This window comes from Xiphias gladius, chromosome 23, assembly GCF_016859285.1.
Source record: "Xiphias gladius isolate SHS-SW01 ecotype Sanya breed wild chromosome 23, ASM1685928v1, whole genome shotgun sequence".
Classification (NCBI taxonomy): domain Eukaryota; kingdom Metazoa; phylum Chordata; class Actinopteri; order Istiophoriformes; family Xiphiidae; genus Xiphias; species Xiphias gladius.
The window spans coordinates 30,092,610-30,110,877 of record NC_053422.1 but is presented as its reverse complement, the minus strand read 5'-3'; the positions used below and the strand labels follow the sequence as shown (position 1 = coordinate 30,110,877).

The 18,268-nt window shown below is 38.7% G+C and overlaps 1 protein-coding gene across 1 annotated transcript; it reads left to right on the top strand.

Moving 5' to 3' along the window:
- Positions 1-4,650: 4,650 nt before the first annotated feature.
- Positions 4,651-15,340, top strand: LOC120785077 (fibroblast growth factor 4-like). Its single transcript, XM_040119408.1, has 3 exons — positions 4,651-4,942; positions 11,316-11,419; positions 15,164-15,340. Exons 1-3 carry the CDS (start codon positions 4,651-4,653, stop codon positions 15,338-15,340), a joined length of 573 nt encoding a protein of 190 aa, XP_039975342.1.
- Positions 15,341-18,268: the final 2,928 nt, after the last annotated feature.

Sequence of the window (18,268 nt, the reverse complement as noted above, 5' to 3'; positions counted from 1 at the left end):
CTGTCAGCCATAGAAATGGATTACAAAAGTATTACAGCCTTAAACATTGTTACAAACTCACTTGAATACTCTGTGACAAAAGTTGCATTCGTTTTATACTTCAGCTGACTTTGACTGTCTAGATGGTCAGTGTGAACTGCTGGTGACCGCAAGGGTGGAGTATAAAAAGCCTGCTGCCAAGTCTGACACAATCTACTTCCCGTAGTGTGAGTGCGCTGACAACAGTCAGTTTTGGGCCAATATATACATTATATAAAGACTAATAGAGAAGCACAGAACACCTGTTCTATTACAAAAATTGCATCTCTGATAACCAGCATTTCAACACATTGTACACCTGTGTCACAGCAGCAGGATGTTCATACAACTCATTGCGGAAAAACTGCACAGCTGTTCTGTTTTTTTATTTAAAAATATGAGTGTTACTTTCAATATGTCAGACTGTTTTGCAAAAACCTACACACACTGTTTACTCACCCAAAATATGTTGTTTTAAGGAGAAGCACAAGTTTACATTAGTCTTTTGACACGAGAAATTAAATCTAAGTAATGTTTTATGAAAATATCTAGGGCAATGGGTTGAGGTGAATGGGTAAAGTCACACATGGAATACCTGCTAGAGCAACACTTTTAGACAGTTAACATTTTTTATTTCTTTCTATTTTATTGAGAACTATAGACTTGAAAATACTATCAAAAAAACAAGGTCCACCATATTGCCAGGAAGGTGAAAAGAAAAGAATTGTGAAGGACACAAAATTTGAAATATAAGGGCATTAGTCCTTTTACAATAACAAACATCTGAACTGAACTGTTTTTACAGCTTTCTTGCGGGAAATTAAAACCATATGTAAAAAATTAGCTGCCAGAAGGAGGAGATCAGATAAATTACATCCCCTTTGGCAGAGATAACCATAGGAGATAACTGATCTGAAGTTCTGCATAATCACATACCCAATGCCATGCATGTCAGTGAAGCCTTAACCCAATTACGGCAAAGTTCTGCCATCAAAGATGTTGTTCCCAGTTGGTGCAGTCAGAGGAGAGCAACTGCGGAACCTGACTCAGAAAACTGCAGCCACCTTGCTCCCTCAAGGTTTTAATGTCATGTGACATGGTGATGTTCTGCAGTACCAGTGAAAGTCAGACAAAATTTCTAACCAGCATGCATTATTTTAAGTCCATCATCCATCACGTTACGTCAGTACTACATAGCACCACATTAAGACGAATGAGCCTAAAGTTTGAAGCAGTGCAAGTAAGAACCTACTGATACATGTTTTCCCCTCAGGGCTTTCCATAGCTCTGTGTGCTCACTGCTGACACAGTTCTGTACTACAAACCTGTATACTTGACTCAACTCTGATACCAGCTCTGGTACAGACTCTCTTAGCCTATTAGCTTTTTAGTCTGTGGATATTACTCCTGATTCCTGCTGCCTGTGGACTTTGGAGAGACTCGCTACTTAGGTTAAGTTACACAACTGTTAGTGCCTGCTAGTGTTAATAATTGTTTTTCCTCTTGATTTAAATAATTCTCCAGGTTTTTTTTAATTTCTGCTGCTCTCATGATACAACATACATAAGCGTTTGTAGAATTTTATTTATTTAAAAAATACACCTGTAGCATCAACACAATTATCAGAGTAAATTCAGTAAAAACACTTCTTGATTTCCCTCAGATTCACTCCTAAAAACATACTCAAACACCACTAACCAAGACAAACTTTACAATGCCAAGGTTTTTAGTGAACAAAAAGAAAACAGCGACCAATGGTAGCTGGCTGTTAGGTCAATAGGTGGGTTTCATACCTAGGTGTGAAAAGGTGAAGGATCCTGGGAAACTGAGTTCAATGGCGCACCCTCCATTGTCTTTGGAACAAAGGAACATGTGGTCACCATTTTGAGTGGGCTGAGGCTCCAAACCACTCACTCTCTTCACTCGCCACAGATGCCCTTTTTATGAATGAGTGTATGTGCATGTTTGGATTACTTCAATCAATAAACGTTAGTTTGTAGCTAGTTATCTGCATGCATTTTGTTAATTTTTATGCAGCTGCCGTTTTAAGGCAGTGCGAGCTTCAAAATTCGAGTTTATCATGCAAAAATGTAGGAGAATAATTACTTAATCATTTTCTGGACAGCTTTGGCTTTCAAATGATGGTAGGACTGGACATTTATTCCATATTTTAATGACGTTTTGGTCATCAGAAAGTTATCTCCTTATGAATAAATAATCATATTATGCATTTTATTTGCATAAATACAGGGTGAAATTTTTTTTTCTTGTTGCCGTGTAATAATAATGTAAATGATTTTTTGGTGGTGAAAGAAAATGTTTGAAGAGTTTTTAAATGCCTTTAAGCAGCCTTTGATTTACACATGGCATACTCCTGTGGTTGTAATAATAATAGAAGGGGGTTTGGTTTGGAAGATACTTTTATTAATTCAAAATAACTTTTAACTTATAAACTTCTCATTTCATACATTTGTAGATTAGAAGTTGCTAATAAGTTATTGACTTGCATTTGTTTGATACATTCCGTAGTTCTGGTTAATGAACAACTTATTTCACATGTACACAAACTGTAGGCACTGGAATCCACACACCAGAGGGTGATGCAGAAAGAGGTTAAATAATTAATTTTCTCCCTACTGCTTGTGGTCTGTAATTGTGTAGGCTAGGAATCACAACCTTAAATTACACTGAAAAGGACGTTGTCACTTCATATATATATCGTTACTTGTGTGTGTATGACTGGCCAACCCTGGTGCCCCCACTGTCAGTCAAAAGGTGCAACTATTAATCTTGTGATTGAATGTAGAACATTTAGCACAAGAATTGACCAAATTTGATTCTAAAATAAATTATCATAATTTTGAATAATGGTAAATAAATCTTGATTATTATTTATTTAATTTTTTATTAAACTGCAATTTTGCAAAAGCTTGCTGCAGTTGCAACCAGGCTCAGGTTGTGGTGCAGCCCATCACAATTAAAGAATGCAGGGCAGTCCCAAAAGAAGATTTATAGATAAAGAAGTTACCTATTCCATACCAATTCATCACATGCAGTTTTCAGCCAGAATAGGCAACTAAATTTTTCTATCCCCCTTTTTTTTAAGTTGGGAGGGGGCCCAAGATTGTGATGTTCTTTCCAGTTGTTTTAAGAGTGTTACTTTAAAGTTCCGGAGTCTTCTACTACAAAACCAGAATTCATGTGTTTCCCAAGCACTGCTGGAAGCTATGTGTTCAGGTCCAGTACACAAGTTAAAGAGACACACAGGACAGCGGAAGTGGTCCCATGGGAGGGGAGTGAAAGGCCCTGATCGATTGTCATCGATCACCACAGTGGAAGCAAGTGATGGTGGAAGGGTGGGTGCAGTGGGAATATGAAAATCAGAGGGCCGAGTCCAGGCTCAGCACTGTGAAAGCTTTCCAGCCTAAGCTCTGAACAAGGTGGTAGTGGGCAGATGATTTTCCTCTGTCTTCAACACTTGCTTATGTTGCCCACCCATTTCCAGTGAGGCTCCCTTGAGCATGGTGTAGAGAAGAAGCCTGCTGAGCATCTTGTACCTGGAGTTGTAGTGTCTGTGGTCGGTGGTGGAAAATGCTCCTGGGCCAGTGTTTCTACACATGGTTCTTGAATTGGGAAAGCTGCGTATAGCTCTGACATTTGATGGAGCTTCATGTGCAAATCAATCAGCTGCTCTTGCAGTGCTTTATTTTCTCACACTTGCTACAGATAAAACTCCTCCAGGCTGAAAACTAAAAACATCTCACAGAGATTGCATTTATGGGCCTTCTTGCTCCCAGCCATAGTAGAAGACTCTATTCCATTTTTTAAAAAAAAAAGGTAATAGAACGTTCTTTCATTCCAGGATACAATCCTCCAGTTCCAGCTTGTTTCACCCTGGGAACAGAGTAATGTTGCTGGCAGCAATAGGTTATCACCGAGTGTGGTCCACAGAAGAGCTCAATTCACACAAGACTTAAGTGCTTGGTTCTTCATTTTGACATTAAAACTGCTTTAAATAAATCAAATAAAAGCATTGAAACACTGAAGTTGCAGAGTCAAAACAAACCAGGGAGGATGAGGGTAGCCATGTTGACATGACATCTAACAAGGTGATATAGAGAACATTCCTGAAGGGGCCATTTACATTAGTTTCCCTATCAAATTTCTTTCTTTATTTATTTATTACTCTATGTTTCTGTGTACTTGCGTATTCCTCTTTGTTTTCTGTCACTATGTGTTTTATGTATTTCTACGTTTGTGTGCTTCTACAGCATATGTGACTCACAGACAAACAAGACAGCAGGTGGTGTGTGATGTAATATGGGGCACATATAAGTCTGCTGTCTGTCTGCAGGATCTACCTGAGGAGGAAACAAAATTGGGAAACAGGAGACAAATCATTGGCAAACTGGACACATAATAGGTTCAGTTTTTAGAGATGTCTAAATATGCACACTGAATCCTCTCTCTGGGCTTTAAAGAGTGCAGAAGTTGAGACATTTTCTTCATGGTATTTCTTTGAGAGCCTGAAATTGGCAAGATTTTATGACCGTTTTGTTGATAGTAAGTGAACATTTAATTGGGCTTTTGAAATACACAACAGTTGTGTACCTCGGGATTGGTGAGCAGAGGATGCCATCGTCAAGGTCCAAGCTCCCACTGCTCCTTTATGGGATCCTCCTGTGCAGCTCCTTTGCTCCTCTTCCAGTCATCAGCAGTAAGAGACCATCCAAGCAGAGTGCCATGTCATTGGTTCGGGCCAGCAACAGCTCCTGGGAAAAAAGAGAGGTGACAGCTAGAGATGGAGGATACCTGCTGGGGATCAAAAGACTAAGAAGGCTTTACTGCAATGTGGGTATTGGCTTCCACATACAAGTCTTACCAAACGGGAAGATCAAAGGCATGCATAATGAAAACAGATACAGTAAGTAATTTTGCCTATTCCCTGTTGAAATTCATGTAAAGCATGAATAACTAGAGAGAGAATTTTGATTTAGGGCCATTACGACCAATGATTCCTCTACAAATTGTTAAAAATAATAATTTATCACTAGTTTTTAATTAGTAATGAATTAATTATCAGCATTAAAATTGCTAATTTTAAACAATTAAAAACAAAGTATGTATAATACTACATTGCCACATTTTTCAGTGGTGCCAAACGTGGACTCAAAACAGCAGCATTGATTCCTACTAACGTAAGATAATAATGACATGAAACAGATTCACTGCTTGGCACTAAAAACTTATAATAGTACTTACTGCACTTACTTATACTTACTGTAGTAATGTCTACGTGTAAAATGAATGTTTGTCAATGTTATCAATTATATAGTTAAAAGACAATAAAAATAATAATTATTCATATAAGTGCATGTTGAAGAAACATTGCCGTGTCCTACTTTTTTATGTCAGGGCCTCTGTTGTCAGAGTCTTCCGCATACTGTAATTAGGCTTGTTTGATTTGAGCCAGGCCTGCACAGAATCAATCACCAGTGATCACAGTTAGATGTTCGACTTCATCCTGACTTGCTGTGATGTCCTGCTGACATCAGCAAAAATAACCCCACGAGATCAAGGCAGCTGCAGTTTTTAGAGCCAGGTGCCACTGTTGCTCTCCACTGACTGCAAGACCAGACCTGGGCATAAGGGGAAACATCTGGCTTTCTACTGCTCTAATAGCTCATTGGCTCAGCTATTTGACCAGAAACATTAAGTTTTATAGAAAATGTTCATGTTCTATATAATGTTAAAAATTTTGATTTGATTAGTCTTATTTCGTATTTTGAATGTTTACTCTATTAACGGAACGTATATTCTGGGCTTGATCACAATTTTTATGAGCCCAGAATTATATAATTCTTGTAAGCATTAGTTGCAATACTAAACAATTGGTAACAAGTGGAAATAATATGAGCTAAAATTAGGAAATAACAAGTGACTGATATTGAGCCCTGTCACGCTAATACCTAAATATCTGACAGATCACTGACGAAAATGAATCATGTAACTGCTAGTTGCTTTTCTTCTTGTATGTAGCTATATTTGTATAAGGATACATGTCAATTCAGTTTTATTTATATAGCGCCAAATCATGACAGAGGTTATCTCAGGGCACTTTTTAAGTAGAGCGGGTCTAGACCGGACTCTTTATAGTTATATTTACAGAGACCTAATGTTTCCCCATTAGCAAGCAGTTTGCGACAGCCGCAAGGCAAAACTCCCTTTTAAAAGGCAGAAACCTTGAACAGAACCTGGCTCATGGTGGGCGGCTGTTTGCCTCAACCAGCTGGGTTGAGAGAGAAAGGGGGGGGGGGGCAGGAGGGAGGAAAGAACACATAGCACAATACAGGTACCTCATAAAGCTGTATAATAATAATGAGACTAGTACTAAAATGAATAATTAAAATAAGAGGGCTAATAGTAATACTAATAAGACTAAATATAACAATAATAATGATAATCTTAATAACTGAAGCAGTGGGTATTTAGCAGAATCAGGGGGGCAGTAGGTGGTTTGCAGTCACAGATCCAGACTCTGCAGTACCAGGGGCAGAAACACCTGCAGAAAGCGACAGGAGGAGAGACGAGAGAGACGAGAAAGCGCAAAACTACAGGACAGAGAAGAAGCCAAGTTAGTAATGAGCAATTGATGGGATATGAATGCATAAAGATGGAGAGGGAGAGGAGGAGAGAGGAGCTCAGTGCATCATGGGAAATCCCCCGGCAGACTAGACCCCCCCGCATAACTAGGGTTGGTTCAAGCCAAGCCTGAGCCAGCCCTAACTATAAGGATACACATCTAATGTGTATCCTTATAGACTAATGTTTTTAATTTCTTTTCTTTGGGATGTGAATCAGATTGAGGTGGACAAGCTGAGCAAACAACTCTAATAGGCAGCTAGTTTTACATGGTTGGCATGCTGATCAGTGGCAAGTGGTAAGTCCACTCTAGGCAAACCAATGCTTTACATGAATTTCTATCAAAATCATTTTGTAAAATATTTCAGTAATATAAGGGTTAAAATTTAGACGCTGTCATGGTAGTAACTGATATTCCCTCTGTAACTGGCAGTATAACTTTTTTTAAATCATATATGTATGTAGCTCGAACAACAACCTTTTGCTTATTTATTTTGTCTGTATCGTTAACATTTCTACTAGAAATGTTCAGAAAAGTAGGTCAGGATGCTGGGGTTTTGAAAGCTCCTCAACCTCTCATCTGCTCTGTGAAATCGGTGTCACAGGAGCAGAATACTGAAAAGCCTTCAAAGAGCTGGCTGAGGAGGCAGAAAAGGGCAGCTTCTGGCTGTGGCTTAGAAGGAAGAACAGGAGTTGGGGGCCAAACAACACCTAGGGAATTAACAGGGAGAGGGAGTGGCAGGGAGAGATCTCTGCGATTGCTCCACTACCAGCAGATGTACTGAGGTTAAAGGAACAAAATATTAATGACTGGTGGTTCCGAGCTGATGACCCAATTAGACCCCACACAGGTGTTCAGTCTGGCTTCCCATAAGCCTCACTTGAGACCACTAAGGCATCGGCGGAGGTGTAGCAGGAAGCAATGCCCAGAAGGTAGACCACCAACTTGTATTGCAAACAGCGGCCCACCAGTAATTTGGTTACCTAAGGCCCATGGTGAACCACCAACCCACATATCTCTTGCTAGCTTGGTATGTTTCCTGGCTGAAATTCCAATTTTACAGTATCATGTGTTTACATCAGAAGCTCACAAGTATTTCCTGCTGAGTATGACTAGTGACTCTACACAGCATTTTCAAATCAAGACAATGGAAGACAGACAGACGCTACATTAATGTTATTTTTTAACAAAGTCTGTGACATAGGCAATTTCAGAAGTGTTTTCAGACTGAATAATGTCATGTAGTATTCAAACAAACTACCTTCATCTGTAAGAGGGGCCAATTGTTGACCTTGATTGAGCCAAACATCTCTGCTTTCTCTATTACTGGGAATCCAAATCAAAATTGTGACAGGAATGATGGCTAAACACTACTGAAGCCTTCTGTCCATTCAGTCCACACCGACTCTGACCTCTGTTCTGCTGGCACTGTCCCCTCAGAACTGGATGTTCATCAGTCATGTCCAAATGATGTGATTAAAGCTGAGAGCTGAGTACACAGTTGCTGCCGTACAGCTCTGACCAATTCCCAGCAGTAACCAGGTTGTGCAGGTTAAGATAATATATATATATTCTAATACTGATGTAGAACTAGTGATTATTATGCAGTGGAGACCTGATGTTTAGTACTACAGAATAACGTAGCAGTGTGGAAATCCCCAACCAATTGTTGTGGTCTTTGTAAATTAACAAGCTTCTTCTAACCACTTGCTGATGTCTCTCTCCACTGACACCAGTCCATGTCACATCAGGCAGAAAAACACATGTAGCCCTGATCAATCATTACAGATCTTAGAAATGTCTGATGGAATGAACACCTGTGAACAGCAGACTTATGAAGATAAGAATGAGAGGGAAGCACACCAACACCAAAGTTGGGAACAATAACACAACCTATGACAGAGCGATGGGCAAAGAGGGCTTGCAACTATGAACAACAGAGAGCAGCTGCTGGAGCTTTGTACCAACTAGGAACTTATCATTGGAGGGACTCTCTTCCCACAACGCAACATCCACAGGATGACTTGGTATTCCCCCAGTGGAAGAGACAGGAACCAGATGGACTATCTGGAGGAGCAGATCAATTTGCACATGGAGACTGCAGGCTGAGGCAGTGAGCCGAAAAGCAATAGGACACCAACAATTCATTGTGGGGAAACTACATGACCCCAGAGTGAAGAGGGGTTTTGTCCTGCAGCTGAAGAACAGGTTTCAAGTTCTGACAGATATTGAAGAACACCATACACAACCAGACCCAGACAAAGTCAACAAGTGGGAACAAATCAGAACAACATAATTCAAAGGTAGCGAAGTCTGCCAAGGAACAACATAACATAAGAAAAGGAAGGAATGGATTACAACCAACACCTGGCAATCCATTTAAAACAGGATAGTCCTGAAGAAAAAGGTCATGGAAGCCAAGCCAGATAGGCTACAGGAGAGATACAAAAAGCTGTACAGAGAAGCAGGCCAAAAAGTGAAGAGGAAGGCAAGAACAGACAGGAGGGCTTACATGGAAGACCTTTATTTAACAGGCAGAAGATGCAGTCAGAAGGGGAGAGCAAGGCGACATATACAAGATCACTAACAAAATTTGAGGAAAGTACATGGATCCATCAATGTGCCAGTCACAGATAAACAGGGTAAACTTCTTACATCTGAAGCAGAAACAGAGGCTTGATAGGCAGAACACTTCAGGGAAATCCTCCGTAGACCAAATATTCACCTTAAGTAAAATCATTGAACAGTACACAGAGTGGCAGCTGCAACTGTATATCAGTTTCGTGGATTCTGAGAAGGCCTTTGACCGCAACCACAGAGACAGTCTATGTCGCTTACTTTGTGCATATAGGATCCCACAACAGATTGTCATTCTCATCAATAGTTTCTACACCAACTTCACATGCCAAGTCGGAAACAGTCAACACGATTTTGTAGTCACGACGGGAGTGAGGCAAGGTTGCGTGATGTCTGCATTACTCTTCAACATGGTCATGGACTGGGTGATGAGAAGACTGAAGATAAACCAAGAGGCATCAAAAGGACACTCTTCTCATCACTGGAAGCTCTACACTTTGCTGACGACGTGGCCTCAGTATCTCATACACACTAGCATATTTAGGTGAAATATTCAGATCCACCAGAAAAAAACAGAGTTAAGATGCTAAACATTCCAAACCCCTCACCGATCCAAGTAGACGTAACAAACCTGCCCACAACTGAGGAGTTCACCTACCTTGGCAGTATATGTCAGACACGATGGAGAAGCAGGCAGTGACATCACGAGCCAACTCAGTAAGACCAGAAACAACTTACAAAAGCCAAGCAATGTCTGGAATTCGACCCAGTACAGCACCAACACCAAGCTGAGACTGTACTAGAGCTGTGTCCTGTCCACACTGCTGAATGCTATGAATGTTGGAGAATTACAGAAAGTCATCTCCACAAGTGGTCAACCTTCCACGCAAAAATCCTTCAAAAAATACTATGAATATTTTGGCCCAATATCATCTCCAACCTATATATACTCAACCAGTGCAAACAAGACAACATGGCCACCATCGTCATGAGAAGGTGATGGAAATTGGTTGGGCATGTTATCAAAATGAGCAGAACAACATCACCCGAAAGTGAAAAAGAGGCCAACCCAAGAACACTTGGCGTCGAATAGTCGAGGGAGAGCTGAAGATCCTGAACCACTACTATAAAGACACTGGCACAAAACAGACAGGAGTGGCTATCCTATGTTGCCACCCTACATGCCACCAGGCATAAAGGGCAATAAGTAAGTAATCATTACAGATACCATTAATAATTTCACACCATGCAAACAGCAGGAGATTTGTGTGAACAGCTATAAATGAAGATTATGCTTCAATAAGCAAGCTAGAGGCAATAAATAGAATCAGAGCATAAAAAAAAAACATGGGGGCCCGCGGGTGACACTTGTATGACGTGTGTCTAGGAGGCAGGGTAGGACATTTGATGAGATGGAAACATATCTGTTCTGAGTCAGGCAAGTCCCGGATGGCAAAATGCTTCTAAAAATGCTTTTTTATGTGGTTTAACCTTTTGGGTAAAAGTATTCAGTTCAACTCCACCACCACAGTGATCGAGCACCGCTTATAAGTGCAACACATATATCAGCCACCAGATTTGTTTGTACACAATGTAGAGCATGGATGTAAGAAAACACAAACTTTCACAAGAAGGCCCCAGGAGGCCAGGTCAGGATCCATCCCTTCTTGCTGACAGTGCTGAAAAACTACAAAATGTGGAAAAATGTGAAGTTTTCTGTGTACTTCCTGAAGTATCAGGCGAATAGTGCCATGTTTACATTTTTCTGCTGTGATTTTCTCTGTATGTGTGGGTAACTTTATTGCAAATGAAAACAGTTTAGATAGCTGACAAATAAATAAGCTTTTAAGAGTAAAATAAAAAATGGCCCAATATTCGTACATGAAGCACATCTCGTCTGAGACACTTAATATATTAACATTCTTCAAGTGCTTTCCCACTTTTCCTGTGGAAATATTTTTGTGACTATACAGCACTTCTGGCAATTATGGAAAGCATTGTTAGTGTCCTCTTTTGTTAAGCTTTCCCTTTTTGATGTTGACAATCTGTTGCTAATCATGTTCACGTTTCATCCCAGCCCTTCTGGAAATTTCCCCGGTGGAGAGAGGAGTGGTCACTCTGTTTGGGATAAGAAGTGGTCTCTTCATTGCCATGAGCAACAAAGGGAAACTCTATGGCTCGGTAAGAACTAATCAGTTATGTTGTTGTGTGAAATGAACTAAAATTGTCAACACGACAGATGTTTTACACAACCAGTATATTAATACTAGTGTCAAACTGCATCATCCCCATGGTGGAATGTGTCAGGCGAAGGTCCCTGGTATCTATACATCTTAGTACTGTATGAATTTACCAATGTAGGTGATACAGGAAATGCTGTGAAACTCGCTCGAACTCACAAGTCAGCATCTCGCTGATGTCTGCAGTCTATGTAGGATCTGCTTTGAGTCCTTTGTCTGCAAACGTGGGAAAAATAGCTCACCTCCTTGTGCCAGAAGTTACCACTTCCAGCAGCTGAACCTGAGGACTCTATTTTGGTGGTGGCACTCTGAACACGACTAGTTGATTATTTCGACATGAGCAAGCTACACACCTGTGGGCAATTACAAAATAATGCTTGAAAATGTAAATAAACTATTTTACTTAAACGCTCCGTGTCCAACCAGTGCATATCAAGAACATCGATGAATCAGTGGCTATGACTTGAATAGTGGTCACTAAGACCTGTACATATCACATACCAGTCACTGTCACATGTAGAAACAATAGAAAGCAAGGGCATTTCACCATTACCGTTTCTAATGATAAATAAGAGATAATAAAAGAAATAAAAGAAATGTCATATTTAAACTATGTTTTTTCATATTAACATTGCTTAATATACATTCAGTAACTAAGCTCGATTTATGTTTAATATAAATTGCGGGGTTAAGTCTGTATTATTTTCCCTTGCTGAAAGGCATTGCTTTGTTATAGTTGTGTGTTTATGCATGCAGTTAATTAACAATCTTTTCTGGAGCTCATTTTGTAAAAATGATTAAACACAAGTATCTCTCTGTCTTAACTCCTTAACCAGCAGCTACATGTTGGATGTTCAGTAAAACACAGGACACAGAGCGATTTAACAATTAAACAATTTCATTTGTGATGCTGTGAATTAAACAGACTTTTATTTGTGGAGACAGGTAGATCATAGATCTGTGCATGGTGCACAGAAGAAACAGAACAGACCAAAAACTTTGACACACATTTCTTTGCTGAGTGCAACTGTTGCATTAACTGTTGCTGGTTTGCATGTAGTCCAACATAAAGCAGGAGGAGTTCAATGAGCACTACCAGGGCATTTGGTTTAACACTGAATATCAACAAATTAGACACAATTTTCATATTTCAAGAGGCGAATACATGCCTAATTGAAACACTCTTGGACATTTGTGCCACTGCTATGGACAGAGCAACACACATTACAGTATTTTAGCACAACTTATTTTACATACTATTTATACTTTAGAGATCCCCTCCAGACATGTTTTAAGACATATAAAAATGCTCAGCTTTCAACAAAATTTGTATCTCAAATATTTTTGGTTTCAAAAGTTTAGCAGCTGGACACTAGATGTCTCCTACTCCACTAAAAGACCATTTTCAGTGTATGTTCACTGGAGGCTTCAGGTTTCCAGGCTTCCAGGCTAGTTGTCATGTCATAAATCCTGGTGGTACGTACACATCTTAAATTCAGATTTTAGTTGACCACAAAAAAACTTTCAGCAGATGAATTTGTAAACAGTCTTATGGTTTCAAACTGCACATGCATGTTTCTGCACAGTGACGCTCAAACATCCAAGTTAACAATATGGCACTAATCTATTAATTTGCATCTGTCCCCATTGCTCAGCACAGCCAAATTTGAACTTATAATTTGGGGACACGAAAGTCTGACACCACAAATACACACACACACAAACACTCACACAATAACTCTCACACACACGTTTACTTCTCTCATTGTTGGGGAGACTTACCCTAAAATTAACCATAACCACACACACACACACACACACACACACACACACACACACACACACACACACACACACACACACACACACACACACACACGGATCCATGTTTTCATGGGGACCCATCATTGACATAATGCATTCTCTAGGCCCTTACCCTAACCTTAACCTATGTATATATGTATACACCTGCATGAAAATGTTTGGGTTACCACTGGTCAAAATTTCTGAATTGATCTCCAGAAAGCATAAAGTTAAAGATGAATATTTCTTTTCAACATTTTAATCAAGATTAGTTTATTATTTTTGTTTTGTAAGTTTAGGGTGAAAAACAGGAAAGGAGCACCATACAAAAGTTTTGCACCCCAAAGGTTTTGGGCTCTCAGATAACTTTTACCAAGGTCTCAGACCTTAAAAAGCAGACTCTGGTGTAGTGGGGGTTAGTGCTGACCATGCGGGGTGCACAAACTTTTGTTTCAGGCCATATTCCGTTGTTGGAAATAGGAAAGTAATCTTTTTAAGGCTTTTTGTAGCCAGCTAATACATAAATACATATATATACACACATTCAGCCTTATGAACACTAAATTGTTGTTTTTGATTCACCATAACTGACAATAATTAAAACACATATAACAGTTAAAATTAATGTCAGTTAATAACTGAATTTATAAACAACTAATAATTAAATAATCCATACACAATTCAATTCATATAATTACATTTTTAAAATATAGCATTCAATAACCGAAACCTGAAAATGATAAACTTATTTTAACACATCTATTAATATCTAAATGAGTTACATACACTGTGTGCGCTGCTTCTGTCTGATTTCACTCCACGTCACAGTTAATTGTAGGTGATTTTCTTTTGGCCTTAAGCCATTGGTGTAATGTTTTATTTATTAGAGACCGCCCAAACACTGGAGTGATCAGCTTTAGTTAAAATTGTTTTGAATGACTAATTCAAAACAAGGGGGAGACTAATTCAGCCAGTTAGTCATCCAACAGTTAGTCATCCAGTTACTCATCTAACAGTAGTACTGTATGTACAGAGATAGTTGGCTCGGTCGGAGATGGGGGGAGGTAGGTTGACCTTTGGCTGGAGCTGCTCCCAGACCACCGTGAGGGAGTCTGCCAAGACTGTGCATTTTTTCCCTTATATTAGTGTATAGTGTCACCCTTTCTGTGGTAAGGGTGACACAATGGGAACAGCTCCTAAGTCTGATAACATTTTTCCATACAGCTATGACATTTATGCCAAGCCATGCTCTGAGTAGATTTCATAATGCACAAAGGGTGCAAATGATTCTCAAGAGAACAGGGTGGCATGGTAAATGGTGTTTGCCCTGATGACATGTTTTGGTCTTTGCAGGTTCGCACAAACAGCAGTAAGAGCCTGTCATGTGCAGCCCCTTATCTAACCAGCTCACTGTGCCTGTTTCTTCTTGTACCCTTTCCTACTGTTTGCTGCCACCATGAGAAAAAAAATATTTGCTCAGTTTCTCATTATAACAAGAATAATCCCTGGTTTTAACTGGTTTTAACATTATCCTTTTTTTATCGACATTTTATTGATGTTGTCCATGTGATGAAATTATTGTCTCATTACAAGAATCACTACACACACAAAAAATTGAAAAATAGAAAATTGGAGAGATGGAAAAATAATCTCATAATATCATAATATATACAGAATGTGTGTGGTATATACACAAACACACACATAAAGATTATATATATATATATATATATATATATATATATATATATATATATACACACACACACATATATGTGTATATACTGTATATATAAGCTGTATATATGATTTAGTTGATAAATAACTGTTTTCTGTCATGTTCTGTTTTGTTCTCTCTTTAATCTCCTCTACCTCTCCTCAGGGCCATTACAATGATGAATGCAAGTTCAAGGAGCAGCTTTTGGCCAACAACTATAATGCATATGAATCAGCTGCCTACCCTGGCATGTACATTGGTCTCAGTAAGACCGGCAAAACCAAGAGAGGCAACCGGGTCACACCCACCTTGACCATGACACACTTCCTTCCCAGGATATGAATTTTAAGATCAAAGTTATCAAAAGTACAGAACAAAGTTAAGGCCTGTGTTTGGTCAGACCACATTGGAAAACTCTGCTGCAATTTCAAATGTTTTTGCCCAATTACAAACTAACCAGTGCTGTAGGCAATGTTTGTATGAACTATTATTATACACCAACATGGCTATAAATGAAGACGCCAATGGACAAACTTGTAATATACAAAGCAGTATCAGTGTTAACATTGCTCTCAGTAAAACAGGGCTGTTTACTAATATTCATGGGCAGTGCCATGAAAATATAGCATCAGAAAATGTGTGTCTTCCTCCATAACTCCTATTTGTTATATTTGATCATTTTTGCACATGGAGTTTATTACAACTCCAGGACATATGGATTAATGCTTCAGGTGTTAAACAAACAATCAGGGGCAAATCAGGTATTATTTGCGATAATCAGTTTTGTTCAAGATTTTTCCATGAGAGATGATATTATTGTATCACCACATACTTCACATATGATGTGTGAATTGTTTTTCCAACACTTTCATTCATACATGGTCAAATATTTTAAACCCAAAATCATTATGTGAAGAATCCCTAAGCTTTTACCTGTCTCAGGTAGCTGAGGCGGTGACTTGCAAAGGTAGGGACCTGAATCAGAGTAAAGATAATCTTGGAAGACTGTTTAAATTATGTCCAAACTTTTAAGAATTTGATAACTATCAGGTTAGAAGTATATTATTAAAGCAATATTTGCATAAGTCATTCACACCTAATAGTGAGACTCTTAACGAAACCTTTTCTATATTCAGCAACACCTTACGAAACACTTACACAGGAGGTGTTTCAATCCAAGGTATCTGTTGTACATCCCACGTCAGCTCACGTTTTCTTGTTGTTTATGTGTATAACTACAATCAGAAGATTATTTCCAGGCTTTAAGTCTATTTTCTTCTGTGTTACGTGCATAATTACAGTGATTGTATACTGGGCTCTGAACAATACCAAAACACTGGTGACCCCAAAACAGTACTGTAGCTGAATGCATCCAGTGTAGACACTGATGAAGGACTAAAGGCCTTATCACACCAGATAGTTCATCTAAAGAAATAAAGAAATGGGTGCTGCAAGTAAGTAGCAGTAACTACTTGCTGTTTTAGTTGGTGACTTGCAGGGTTAAACTAGCCAGCAGGTTTAATAACAGTCAGATACTAACAAGACAATAATTTTACAGTGTTTATTCAATTTTGTATCTTTAGAATTGACTCCTGTCTCTCTCAACTGTCTACAAGTTGTTGTGGAGCAGTTCTATAAAACTGGATGATGCAACAAAGCTATTCAGTTGTGACAGCTTCCTCTTCTTTGCACTCTAAAGGTCAGCACAGCCAGAACTGTTTGCTATTGGTTAACAGCACAGATTCTCAAAGTGGAACTTGAAAGATTTGCGCAGATTTACTTCACTTCCCACTCAGCTCCACTGATCACGGTCACTCCACTGAAATAAACTTATGTTGTCTTTTTAACTGTGAGTGTGACCAGGCTTAAAGCTTATATGCTACTTAAGTGCTGTTTTCAATCTGCAGCCAGTGCAGCAAGGTTGAATTGTAATTACTTTCAAGAAGGACATTGGTCTGATGTTGGCTAACCAGTTAAAATGTTGGAAGTTAGGAAGTTTATAATATATTCATTTTTAATGAAGTGCGATTTGTAAATGTACATTTCAACTTATTAAAGAAAATACCAGTCAAAAATAATGTGAAATAGCACAATAAATATTATATGTAAATATATAAGCATAACATTTGGGCATTTATATTTGGCAATTTTGGTATTTATCCATGTCTACCTACATCAGCAAATTAGCAAATAAATCTCTTCCCTTTTCTCTGGAGAAGTGACAGGATGCACAGAGTTATAAAATATATAAAATCCAGGAGGATGCACTTTTACACAACTCAAACACTCCTTACTTTACATTGATATCAGTATAATATATAATACAATATATAATACGATGTATCAATTTTAGTGGAGATGTATCCCTATATGTTGTTGATGTTTTTTTTGTCTTATATTATTTTATTTCTTTTACATAAGATATTTTACAAACAGATATGTAGAACGTGATATTTAAGGGTTATATCTGAGGGCAGATGTCATTTTCCCCATTATACAGTAAGTGCTAATAGCAGCTTCATTTACTGTAAACTCATATGGCAAAAATGAGTCATATACACAAATGTATTCTTTGTGTTGCACCACAAGACTTAAAATGTAATTTCTGCGTTATCCACACTCAATAAACAGTGACCTGTACCATTTATGGTTGAAGGAAAATCCTGTTGTTATTGTTGCCTTAGATTCAATTTTTTTTTACCAGAACACCGTAGGACGCTAATGACTGTAGGGTTGCAACTAATGATTATTTTCATTATCAATAAATCTTTTGATTATATTCTCAGTTATTTAATTAATTGTTTTATCCATAAATATAAGATAATAATGAAAAATTCCAATAGCCCAATTAAATGTCTTTAAATGTCTTGTTCTGTCTGACCAATATAACTTAGTCATCAAGAAATTATGGCCGATAGATATTCTCCCCTTTAAAAATGAGAAACTAATCACAAGATCCAAACAGGACAAGGAGGACATGAAATTGCTGGAGGCTAAAACCATCAGAGTAAAAATTGATGGGACTGAACACTATGTAAAACCTCCCCTTTGTATCCACAATGGCCCAAACAAGCACCCAAGGAGTCAGTTACGCCCCTCCTGCACCAGACCGAACACCATCTTGTCAAAAAACCCAGAGGTAGTCCAAACCCAAAAGGAGGTAGAGCCCTGTCACCCAGTAACTGGAAGGACGGTGGCTCAATCCCCGGCTCATCCAGTCCGCATGTCGAAATGTCCTTGGGCAAGTTACTGAACCCCAAATTGTCCCCA

Coding starts and splice junctions, on each gene's coding strand:
- LOC120785077 (XM_040119408.1), top strand. CDS start 4,651: ATGCCATCGTCAAGGTCCAAGCTCCCACTGCTCCTTTATGGGATCCTC. Junction 4,943..11,315: donor GCATAATGAAAACAGATACA/GTAAGTAATTTT, acceptor GTTTCATCCCAG/CCCTTCTGGAAATTTCCCCG. Junction 11,420..15,163: donor AAGGGAAACTCTATGGCTCG/GTAAGAACTAAT, acceptor ACCTCTCCTCAG/GGCCATTACAATGATGAATG.